Genomic DNA, 12,798 nt, shown 5'->3' on the forward strand with positions numbered 1-12,798 from the left:
AAGTAGGGATCAAGTCCAACAGAGTGACAAGTAGATTATAATCTCCTATGTATTTTGGCTGTTTAAAATTGTGGTGTTATCGAGTGGTATTGTGAGATGTCACCTATTATTTGTTGTCATACTCACACAGGCATAGCTGCCATTTATGATTATGTGGTCCTCCAAATGAGACAAAGATCCCTCATCTTTGTTTTACATTTTGATTTGTATTTATAATTTTTATTTCCCCTCTTCTGCTGATTTTTCACAGGTTACAATTTGTTTAGTGAAGTCATAGGAGCTTCTGATCTACTTCTGTTGTTAGGTGTGTAAAAGCCCTTTTTACTGCCCTTAATCTGCCTCTTTAACGCAAACCCTTAAAACACTTCTGTACTAAGAGGAGTGAATATGGATGTAAGCACAAGCATTTACAGCAATTTAATATTGAATTACAAATACTTCCCAACTATTTTAAAAATGCTTTGATCTTCCCCTGTGAGAACGAATAGATAAATAGTTGTTATTTCTCTACCACAGTCCTTAGCAGATACTTGTTATTTCAGGCATTTTTGGAAACCTTTGTAATTACAATAGGGAAGATTTTTTTTTCTTGTTGCAATAATACAAATGGAATTTGTATTATATTTTCATGTTTATCGAAATAATTAGTTTTAAAATATTTTCATAACTTTTGATAGTCGAATTGGAGCTGCCTGCTCCCTTGTGATACAACTAATTTGAGTCACAAATTAGATAGAAAACATTGAGATGAGTTTTAAACTGCATTTCTTTTTCGTTTTCTTAAGGCGGATTTTCTTGATGGGAACTTCAAGGATTATTTAATTAATCATTCAAAGGAGTTGAAACTTTAATGTTAGGTGTAGTTCAAGAACTTTTAAGTGCCTTTTGCACGTTGTGATGAGTTTCTGTAATTATGTCCTAGGTCCTCCAGGAGAAACAGCATTCAGAGCTACTGACCAGGCATATGACAATGACAAACAGTACAAGAAGGTAATTACTCACTTGCAAAACTAAAGATGTCTTGACAGCAGGAAATTTTTTTTAAAGTGCTTCAATAGCTAGTTGCAGGTGTTTATTTGAAGCAGCTTGACTAGATTTTATCATTGAAAGTGACTTGAGTATTCCTTGTTGGTTTTAATATATAAACAGTACAACGATAATAAACATTCTGGTGCAAGGAAAATACAAGGCAATCATAAAAATCTTTAGGAATTACGTTCTTAAGAAACCTGGTTTGTACTAAGAATGTGATTTTTAGGTATTTTGTGTGCATTTGCATTTTTTCAGGACCTCTCAGTGGCACTTGAGCTTATTGCTTATTACTGAAGTTGATTTAGGCTTTTATAATTACTTTTAGGCATTTCTGCTTGCAGCCTCATTTCTATTGACATGTTCACAGTTGTGATTCTTACTTAAGGGTTTCTGCCTTAAAAAATATCAAAGTCTTAAAGCAGTCTGTCTTTTTACTTTATTTAGATGAAGTATATGTTACAATTTTGTTATCATCTTCTGGAAAAAATGTTCCTGTATTATGACAACTAAAAGCTTTAGTATTTTTTTCCTTGAAGTAAAGAAATGAAGTTCATTTTTTTTGCTTTTGTGAACAGTAGATCTTATTTCTATTAGATTTCTAAATCATAATGTTTCTCATTCTCTAAAGGCTTTTCATTTTTCTTGTGTAAATTTAAAAAACCTCTTTTTTAAAAATGGATGGAAAACTATAAATATAGGGGAATTTGTAAATTATTAAATATTTATTTTTTTAACTGTGTCTAAACTATAACTGGGTCCTCTGCATAAAAGATTCTGTGTATGCAGGCATGTATACATTGATTCTACATTAATTCTGCATGGCAACATGTAGTGAAACCTGTACAAAGCTTGTTTTTTACAATTAATTTTTATCCCCTTTGGAACAGTGATGGATTTCTACATGACAAAGTCAGCTTTTTGTTTTCATGTTGTTAGTAAACTGTCTATAAACTATTTTCTCTTGAGTGATTGCTTAGCACAGGTTTCACTGTTTAAAACATAAGAATATGCTTAATTTTTGACTTGTGAAGAAATGACCATCTTAGTTTATTGTCTTTGATAACTAAACTAACAGATTTTTACTGAATACCAGTAATATCACTAATACTTACTATTCTGAGGGGTTTTTGGATGCAGTGACAACTGCATTTTAATGTTACCAACAAAACTTTTGCTGTGGTACAGAAAATAGCAGCCCATATGAAATCAGTATGGTTTAGAAAATTTAATCTGGCGTACTAATTTGTTACTCCAATTATATCCAATATGCCAGGCTTAGAAATTGTTGGTTTGCTAATTAGTATGATCAATTTCAGACCTAATATTTCAAACAAAGCACATATGAATACCTAACAAAGTATAAGCACTTAGTTTATTGGCAAACAAAATGATTCTTTTCAAGACAATGGGTTAGATGGCCTTTTTTTCATTCAATGCTTTCCACTGCCAATCAATACAATGTTTGGATGCATAAAGTGCTGTAGCATGGTATTACATGTGTCTGAGGAGCTGATTTTCTTTGTTTCTTTGTGAAAAAATGAGTATCTGGTAAAGGAGTCCAGGAATTCCTCATTTGGAGGAATGTTCTGTAGAGCTGTTATTGGACATTGTCCTTAGATGGGTCTCTCAAAACTGCCTGTAGAATGAGAAACCATTTAGTTTGCAATACAACTTTGAGAGCAAATGTTGTCCCAAACACGGGATCAGGCTGTGCTGCCTCTTGCCAGCTAATGCGTTTCTCATAATCTCTCATTTAATACTAAATATACCATTTTTTACAGAGAGAATGAAATTAAAATTACTAGAGTGTTCAGATAAGTAATTTAAATAACGGAGTTTGAGTGTTTCTACTTGGATTAAATAAGTAATTTCGTTCTTGGAGAAAGAGGAGAGAAGATAGTTATAAAAGCTATAGCGTAGTAAAGTGTTGTATTTCTAGGGCTAGTTCAGGTTTGCACTTCAAATGGCAGTGTTACCTTCTTAGAATATTATCTTGCATTATTGTCTGTCTTAAAACAAACAAACAAAAAAAAACAATATAATGATTGTAAACAATTTGTTTTTCAAAATCCTGTTAATTGATTTTTCTAGATAAAATTCTTTAAAATAAATACAGTTTTACACTGGAATGATTGAGTTGCAGGGGGAAGGGGAAACAGTGGTGGTGGCCAGTGACAGGGAGGTGTAAATATTTCTGTGTCCTGGCTCATACAAGCCTGGGTGTCGTGTGTATAGTTCTGTGCTATTTGAGGTTCTTGAAATATATATGTATAAATATATATATAATTTGTTTGTTTTCATTCAAACTTATAAAGTAAGAAACAGAAAATCAAGGAAATCAGGTTATTTACTGATACATGCAAATGTTACTGAGAAGCCTATTAAATCACCGTATTTTTTACTTGAATATTTTATTAAATAGGGTAGCTGTCATTGAAAAGGGCTTTTCATACTTTACTATGAAGCCTCACATGGACCAAATGTCTTAGAAAGTAATTGCACATTAAATAGATTGGATGACTTCAAATATTTTGTTGCAGTGCCTGTTTAAATGCTAAAGGACTGTGCAGCAGGTTCTTTCAGTGCGTTTTCTTTTATTGAGCTATAGCATAATTTTTAAAGGGACTGTGTCAGGTCATATTGAGAGTTTCCTTGTTTGCGAAATGCAAAATATTACTATTGTTCCTCTAATAGTAGGTGTAGCCATGAGGCTGTCTCTCCTTGCTGCTGTATAGAAATGAAATATTTTGTTTTGCCTCATTTTTTGGCACAGTTCTAAGGCATTTGCTTTTCTGGCAATATAGACATTTATTACATTTTAAAATGGTTCAATAAAATACAAATGTGAAGATTTTTGTATTGATGAAATGTTATACAAATCTCTGCTTAACGAATGTTTATATTGGGTCATTTGATTGTCTCTCCTTTTATCCATTCTCTCCCATGTTTGTCTATCCTTATGTGTACATGCCTGTGTTTGTATTTTGTGCAACCAATGTATAACTTGCTGGTAGTTGTCTTGAATTCTTACACCAAAGTTCTCTTTCAGGGTTTGTTCTGATTTCTGTAGTGCAATTTTGAAACCTTTGCTTTCACTGAATGTTTTCTTAGAAGACGTAGTATTTTTTAAAGAGCTTTATTTAAATAGTTTGTTAATACTTGTGTCTACATTCTCTGAAATAAATTGTAGATAAAGTTCCAGTAGTGGCTGGCATGATACCTCTAAGCCAATTTTGAAAGACAGCCATTGCAAGAATATTTGGTGTGGAGGGAGATGAGAACTAAGCTTTGTGGAACTGCTGAATAAGTAAAGGAATAAGCATCGAGTTGAAGGGATTTTGAAGTGATCAGGAAGGACAATGACAGCGTGATTTAAAACTGTGGTGTGTTACAGAAGTGGAGCGGAGACTTTTTCTTTCTTTATACTCTGGAAACTGTTTTGCTTCTCCTACTTGGAAAGTCAAGTAGCAGGCAAAAATCATCTTTCTATAAACTGTTGCTGAGAAAAACAACAAAATGGAAACTTTACTGCTACTGACGAAGTTGAGCCTCTTAGCTGTTGTGCACAACTTTGTGGAGAATATCCAAAACACTCTCTTTAAAAATGTCCGTGGTGAAGTTGTGAAAGATTGCTGATACTTAAGAAGTTCTGGTATGAATAATTTAAATGAAATCCTGAATATTTTAAAGCCAAGATAGCTGAATTATTTTTTTTTTAAGATTAGATGCTTAGTTAAAGTTTAATATAATTATAAAATGTTGCTAAACGTTTATTGTTTTATTGTACCTGGATTTGCAAAATGCATGGTTTTGCTGGCTATATCCACTCGCAGCTAGCAAGAGATGTTGCTAATGAAATTTCACTTCTGTTTGAACTGACCCATTCATACCTGTTTTTCATCTGTCTTTGTCATGCCCTTTGCTTTAACTTTGTTCTCCTTACACCCCCAATTTTTCCTCTCCTTTTTATTATAAACTCGTGGCAGGGCCTGCTTGGTGAACTCATTCTGTTACAACAACAAATCCAGCAGCACGAAGAGGAAACGCGCAGAGCCGCTGGCCAGTATAACATGGGCTCTTCCCAGCAGAAGCGAAAGGTGATGGCTTAAAGGACAATATGTACTGTATTCGCACTAATCAAATACTTCAGCCTTCTGTATTAGAGCTAGAAAAATCTAACTAGTTAAATCATGGGCCCAAATAATGATTAAAGCCAACTTCGCTACAGGTGTATAATCCTGTTGCAGTTTAACCAAGTTGTGTTTAAAGCATGGTGTTAAAAGCCAAATGAGTACTTTGTGTTGTTTTGAAATTGTATGTTCTCTGCCTCTATAAAAATATTATTTAAACGTCATATGTTAAAAATTCATTCAAGGGAAGTATGTGAGTAAATGTCTAGTCTGTTTTCTCTACTGTTGCTTTTTTACTGTAGCTCTCTCTTGTAAGACTGTAGCCATCACAGGCAATGTATCTCTGGGAACATGTTTTCCTGCTTTATACTGTTACAAATCTGAAAATGACAGCAACTCCTTAGAAAGAATCTTGCACAGATAACTAAATACTGCTGGGGCCTATATTATTCAATATATTCATCAACGATTTGGATGAGGGAAAAGAGTGTACTATCAGCAAGTTTGCTGATGACACCAAGCTGGGAGGAGCGGCTGACACGCCAGAGGCTGTGCTGCCATTCAGCGGGACCTGGACAGGCTGGAGAGTTGGACGGGGAAAAATTTAATGAAATATAACAAGGGAAAGTGTAGAGTCTTGCATCTGGGTAGGAACAACCCCAGGTTCCAGTATAAGTTGGGGAATGACCTATTAGAGAGCAGGGTAGGGGAAAGGGACCTGGGGGTCTTGGTGGACAGCAGGATGTCCATGAGCCAGCACTGTGCCCTTGTGGCCAGGAAGGCCAATGGTACCTGGGGTGTATTAGAAGGAAGGTGGTTAGTAGGTCAAGAGAGGTTCTCCTGCCCATCTACTCCGCCCTGGTGAGACCACACCTGGAATATTGTGTCCAGCTCCGGGCCCTCAGTTCCAGAAGGACAGGGAACTGCTGGAGAGAGTCCAGCGCAGGGCAACGAAGATGATTAAGGGAGTGGAGCATCTCCCTTATGAGGAAAGGCCGAGGGAGCTGGGCCTCTTTAGCTTGGAGAAAAGAAAACTGAGGGGTGACCTCATTAATCTTTACAAATATATGAAGGGTGAGTGTCATGAGGATGGACCTGGGCTCTTCTTGGTGACAACCAATGATAGGACAAGGGGTAATGGGTTCAAACTGGAACACAAGATGTTCCACTTAAATTTGAGAAGAAACTTCTCAGTGAGGGTAACAGACACTGGAACAGGCAGCCCAGGAAAGTTGTGGAGTCTCCTTCTCTGGAGACATTCAAGACCTGCCTGGACGCCTTCCTGTGTAACCTCATCTGGGTGTTCCTGCTCCAGCAGGTGGATTGGACTGGATGAGCTTTCAAGGTCCCTTCCAATCCCTGACATTCTGTGACTATTAGTCATATGTGACTGTTAGTACTTCAGATTGTCATGATAGTTTTAGATTGCATTGGCAACTTCAAAATTTTTAGTAACATTATGAATTATATGTTCAAAATACTTTGTGTACTAACTGCAGCTAAACATTCAAAGCACAGCTGAACCTAATGCTGAAACATGTACATCAGTCTAGACCTGTTTGTTGTTTTTTTACATAACTTACCTAATTGTCCTTGTTAGAATTAGTCACCTAGTGCTGGATTATTCTTTGCTTCGTATCTTGCAACATGTAGCTGCGTGCAATATTTTTGCTCACTGTTTAACATTAGTGTCTGTACATAAAAGACAGTGCTCATGTGGTTCTGCCTCCAAGTCCATACCTCAAAGATGTATCAAGGCCCCTGAAGTACTTTCAGGAACATCTTGTTCAAGAGCAGAGAGTGGGAAAACGTTAACTGCTTTGAAAATCTGCAGCACGCAGCAACACGTTGTTTTCCTTTTCTTTCCTTTTTCTTGCTTCTTCCAACTCACTACAGAATTCTCATTGCCCTTCTATTTTTACTTTCCCCTATGTCTCCAAGGTGTTTAAAGTGTGTGTGTAAGTAAATGTTTATTTACACATACCACCTTGTAGATGCACGCATCCAGTTGTCCATGTGCTAAACTAACCCTGTTTCCGATGCACTTTTGCTATTGCTGAATTAATGAACAGAAATGAAGTCAATTTACAGCATTGCTGTTCATGAATAAGAATGTAATTGGATAGAGATGGAAGTGTCAGCTTGGATTGCTCTCTATAAGTGCAGGCACAATCCTGTATGCTACAAGTTTAATATATGAATATCAGTAACTGTGATTTTTTTTTCTTGTTTAATCTGTAACAACTGGTGTGAAATTAAAGTAACTAAATTCATTTGTGTCTAAATGACAGCTGTCTTCTGCATGTTAGATAATATGCTTTTTCTGATACGCAGCTAACCTGAGTTGTAAATGTCACATGAGCTTTATTATATGAACTTTAGTTAAATATCGAAGCTTTTACCTATATCATTCTTTCAGTAATTGTTTCAATTATATTTTTTCTAAATTTAATACTTCATCAGTCAACCATTAGATTTTGTTGTTTGTAAATATTTGCATCATATGAATTTGTATTGCAACATTTATGCTTTTGTCTTTGTGTTATTAAAAAGGGAATTTGAACAACTGTTATTACATCTTGATGAACTATTTTAAGAATATTTGACTAAGAATGGTTCTAGTTGCCTGATCTCATTACGTTTATGCCTTGAACTCCAAAATGTTTTGTATTATAATATCCTAATTTTTCCAGTTTTTAATATACTTCAAATAATTTTAAAGTAACCATTCGAGACTCTCCTGACTACACTTCATTAATTTGTGCATGCATGTTTAGACTTACAGTTCTGGAAAACAAATATGAAATAAGAATCCTCTTGAAGATTCAGAAATACTCACCTGAAAGTAGTTTCTGTAATAAGCAGATGTTTTAGTGATTGTATCCTATTCCGATCGTGCTAATTCAGGAAATGAACATATGAGATCCTGAGAGTCTGACCACTAAAATTACATTTAGGGCAGTGGCCTGAAAATTCTGAGCTCCACGCAGAGTTTGCTATTCCCTAAGCATAGTATTAATATCACTTTCCTAGTACTAAGTCTTGAAGGGTTAATTTTTGCATTTGCATGCCCTGAAATTCAAATGTGTTTTTATGTGAACCTCCTGTTGCAGGTGGAACGTGCCATATGCATTAAATCTCAGATGCTAATTGAAGAATTTTACTTGCTTTAAAATGCATGTAAAGTCAATTTTCTTATGTGGAATGAAGCTTTCAGTTTGTGATTTGATTATTTGCAGTGGATGAACTAAACAATGTGTTAGTAGCCATGATTATTTTTCTTTGTAGGTTTCTGACAAAGAGAAGATTGATCAACTTCAAGAAGAACTGTTACGCACTCAGGTAACTTTTCTAACTTACTGATGTCTCAAGTAGAGATTTATGTGCAACAGACTTAAATTTACTAGACAAAAGCACACCTGAAATCTATTTGGTAAAAATGCAGCGCTTTTTTCAATCTTTGAGTTTATCAATACAGAGATGACTGTTGGCACAGACCAGAGGTCAGTCCAGTCTGTTCTTTCTCTGACAGTGCCTGACAAGAGGGGAGTGTAAGAATAGGGCAGATGTGTAATCGTGCTTTCCCAAAATACCTTGCTTGCCTTCAATGCTGTATTTTCCTGAAGTGTAAAGTTAGTCCAAGAGTGTTACGTAAGTATAGTGTTGATATTCAAGTTTGTAACTTGTTATGCAAGTTAACTTTACTCCTAACATTCTACAGTTCTGTTTTATAACTTTAATGCAACTAAATATATCTGTGGTATCTTGTGTGTTTAAATGGCACATTTGTTGCAGAAATGAAATTTAGTTTACTTATTAAGGAGTTATGTGTTAATCCTTAATCTAGGAAATGTCATTTCTAGTAAAGTAAAGAAGCTTTTAAGTGAGATGTCCAAGAGGAAAAACAGACATCATATGGAATATGGGGGGTGCAAATGTGGTATAAGGTGGGACTCCCTTCTGTCTAATTAATTGCCTTGAACTTCACTGAATCTCATTGCAACGAAGTTTTACTCTCTGTAATTAGTGAGGCAGTTATTTGTAAGCTAGGCTTTTTTCAGGGTTGATGCATATTGGTGCAGGGTGCTGGGCCATCCTGTCTAGACCATGCTCTTGTCAAGGAAGGTTGGACCAGATGATCCTTGTGGTCCCTTCCAACCTGGTATTCTATGGTATTAGTCATACTAGTCGTTACTTTGGTTTGCTTGCCTACTTAAGTTAATGTACAATTAATCTTTCATTGAATACATAGGCTTCTAAATTGATTGGCTCTTTGGCTCAGCCGCGTTGTTTTGATATGGGGTTTTGTAAACTCTTTATGTATTTGCTAGTTTTGAAAGCATTTATTACTTACTGTTTCTTATAATAGCTTGAAATTTAGATTCAATTTGTTCTTAAAAGCACACAGAGACCAAATACATTTCCACATGATAGTAAACAGTTTTCAGACTAGGTATCAAAACTGTATTTATGTCTCATCTTCAGAGGACAATCATAATCTCCTAAACAGGACTGAGCAGCCAGTTCCCAACTGTCTAACTGCGTATGTGTAGCTTCTTTGCAAATGATGCTTGTTTAAGATGCTTAGGGACATATTTGAATATCCCCAAGTTTGACATTGTGGTCTTACTGAAAGTTTGGAAGTAAAAGTGTTGGGTTGCAGCAAAAAAAAAAATCTAACAGTCTTCTTTTGGTAGCCTTGTATTTTTAAACTGTAGTGATCACAAGTATTTCTGTATTTTTGAAAGACTTACCTAAAAGATAGCATGTTTTTCATAGGTAAAGCTTTGCTCATGTGAGTGTACTCTTCCTGTAATTAAAAGACTATATTTGTACCACTGTTTCGTAGCTCAAATACCAACGAATGCTTGAGCGATTAGAGAAGGAGAACAAAGAATTAAGAAAATTGGTACTGCAAAGAGATGACAAGGGAATTCATCAGAGGAAGTTAAAGGTACTTATGTGTTACAAATCAGCATAGAAATAAAATTATGCCGTATTTTCTGTGATGCTATTCTAAATTGTATTTGTTAATTTATATATGAACTTTTAACATTTGTTGTAAGATATCTATACTCATTTTTTTACTTGATGAGACTTTTATACATCCCTTATTTTTTAACTATATAACTTCTAGAAATGTCTTCAGTTGAAGAGCACAGAGAGCTTACTACATCTAATTAAATAATTTACCTAAGTGGGAAATTTTTGTTGTGGTTTTTGATGTAGCTTCACTGTATTTGCTAATAAATATGCTTCCAACTTTTCTTATACACACAGTCTGATACCTTTGTGCTTTGTCATGGGTCTCACTAACTGTGGTAGGGATGTAGTTACAGGATCAGGAAACATCTTTTAACCACCCTGTAAAAATCCATGGAGAAGGAACTAAGTATGCTTTTGCTTTTGTCTGCCAACATCCTGAGTGTTCTAAAAATGGACATTTTCTGCCTCTTGCTGTGTCACTTGTTGACCAGTATGGATCCTCCTCTTTCCTCTGGGAACTGGAAGATGAGGAGCTCTTATCTAGATGTTTAGTGGAAGAAATTGAATTCATCTTCTTAACTTGGAAACTCTGAAGTCTGAGCACTGTTCTCTTGTGCTGTACATAAGAGCTCTCATTTTGCTCCTTCAGCAAGATACATCTCCAGCTGTAGTATTTTCATGCACAGAACTTGGTATTGTACTTCATAAAACAGAGGTCTGTGCTGTGTTATAGACAGTTTAGGTTTCAAATAATCAGGAGAGAGTAAGTACATTTTTACAGATGATTTTACAGAATATACAGATGAAATAGTATGAAACCCAGTCTTTGTTCTGTTAATTGGCTGTGTTTTCACTCTCTGCTTTTTTTTTTTGTAGAAATCGTTGATTGATATGTATTCTGAAGTACTTGACATTCTGTCTGATTATGATGCCAGTTATAACACTCAAGATCACCTACCTCGAGTAAGTAGGTAAAAAATACAGGGTTTTCAGTGAAAAATCTTAAAATTGTACAGAACGTTTAATTATATTCCAGAATAATCCAGAGCTAGTGCTGGGCTATTTCCTTGTAACTCCAGGATTTTTGCTTAAGACATGTTCTCCATTTTAAAGGCAACAAGAGAATTTTGAGAACAACCATTGTAACTATGGTAAGTCTACCTTGGCTCTAGATAAAACTTTATCTAGATCCAGATGTTGCTGCTGTGCTCAGCCTTTCATTTTAAATGGTTTCAGTCAGGGCACCCTGGCCTTCTCCGCATTGTAAAACGACTGTTGTTTCCCAGTGTGGAGCAGTGGAGCTGAGAAGGTGCCCCAGCTACTCCCCGCAGCAGTGCTGCTGTTGGAGAAGGTTTGGGGAGCCCGAGTGCTGGTGTAGGGGAGAGCCGGGAGTGAATCCTGCTCACACAACCACCCATAGCACTGGTTACTCCAGTAGGAAGCCAGTAAGATGGGGAGGTGACAGCAACAACATCAGAACTCAGCCTTCTCCAGGCGGAAGCAACATTGACCAGATGAGTAGTCTTCAGCGTTTCACCTCCTGAAAGGATTTTGTACAAGGAGAGAACTGCCTGCCACGAGAACAGCAAAACCTTCCTCCCTTTGTTAGGTGGCCCATCGGGTGCTTTGTGACTGTGCTGCCTTAAGCACAAGTCATTTTTCTTGCATGATTAAAAGTTAGTATTTCTTCAAGGATTTCATATTGAAACCAGTGCATTTACTGTCAAACATAATACAGACAGTGTTGTCTAAGCTTCCAAAATGTCCAGCTGAAAGCCAATGGTTGTTTAAACTTTCACTTAAGGTGGTGGTGGTTGGAGATCAAAGTGCAGGAAAAACCAGCGTGTTAGAAATGATCGCCCAAGCCCGGATCTTTCCTCGAGGGTCGGGGGAGATGATGACGCGTTCCCCTGTTAAGGTAAGAAATGCAATCTCTGAATCAGCATTGCCATATTGTTCTCCCTCTGATTATACCATTAATTGACATACACAGGAACATTAATTTATAAAATGGCCTCTAAGTGAGTTGTAGTCAATGACAAAACTTCTGCAAGCCTATATATGATCCATATATACTATCAGAGTAGTAACAGTTCCTACTATAAGTAATCCTGTGTTAAATAACCATTACATGTAGTTGTATGTCTGCAGTGGGAAGTGTACATATGTGATGTACTTCTCATGTTTCTCATTTTAGATTTACCATGTTTTCTCATATAAGGCTTTTACCATTTAGGTAACCCTTAGTGAAGGGCCCCACCACGTGGCTTTATTCAAAGACAGCTCTCGGGAGTTTGATCTGACCAAGGAAGAGGATGTGAGTATAAAGAAGTGACTGGAAGTTAATGTGACTTTTATTAATTATCTGAAAAATTCAGTGTCTGTGAGCGGTTAGCCCCTGTTTAATTAGAGTGAAATATGTTTAGTGGGGCAAGGCACTATATTAGTTATTAAATTATCTCTTAGTGTGGTTCTTGACTGGCACTGAAGTGGATACAATGTAGAAGGAGCTCTTGTGCCAAGACATCTTTTGGATTTTGCAGGGTTCTGCTGGTAATCTGTCATTTAGTGCCCCATTTACCAGCTTTAGTTATTCAATGTGCATTTGGGATAGTTACTATTTATAAATAAAGATCTTAATCCCTAAGTA

The 12,798-nt window shown here is 36.1% G+C and overlaps 1 protein-coding gene across 4 annotated transcripts in view; it reads left to right on the plus strand.

Annotated features, from left to right (window-relative positions):
- OPA1 (OPA1 mitochondrial dynamin like GTPase) overlaps nucleotides 1-12,798 on the plus strand; it is a 53,083-nt gene that overhangs the window by 6,233 nt on the left and 34,052 nt on the right. Inside the window, exons 5-12 of one of the 4 annotated variants that reach the window (XM_082056545.1) lie at nucleotides 251-304; nucleotides 923-990; nucleotides 5,019-5,129; nucleotides 8,451-8,504; nucleotides 10,012-10,116; nucleotides 11,025-11,111; nucleotides 11,953-12,066; nucleotides 12,385-12,465. In XM_082056545.1, coding sequence (XP_081912671.1) covers nucleotides 251-304; nucleotides 923-990; nucleotides 5,019-5,129; nucleotides 8,451-8,504; nucleotides 10,012-10,116; nucleotides 11,025-11,111; nucleotides 11,953-12,066; nucleotides 12,385-12,465 — 674 coding nt within the window. The remainder of the gene's footprint in view (nucleotides 1-250; nucleotides 305-922; nucleotides 991-5,018; nucleotides 5,130-8,450; nucleotides 8,505-10,011; nucleotides 10,117-11,024; nucleotides 11,112-11,952; nucleotides 12,067-12,384; nucleotides 12,466-12,798) is intronic. The other 3 variants (XM_082056547.1, XM_082056546.1, XM_082056548.1) reach the window with 3 other exon arrangements.

This window comes from Streptopelia decaocto, assembly GCF_964273445.1.
Source record: "Streptopelia decaocto genome assembly, chromosome: 6".
NCBI lineage: Eukaryota > Metazoa > Chordata > Aves > Columbiformes > Columbidae > Streptopelia > Streptopelia decaocto.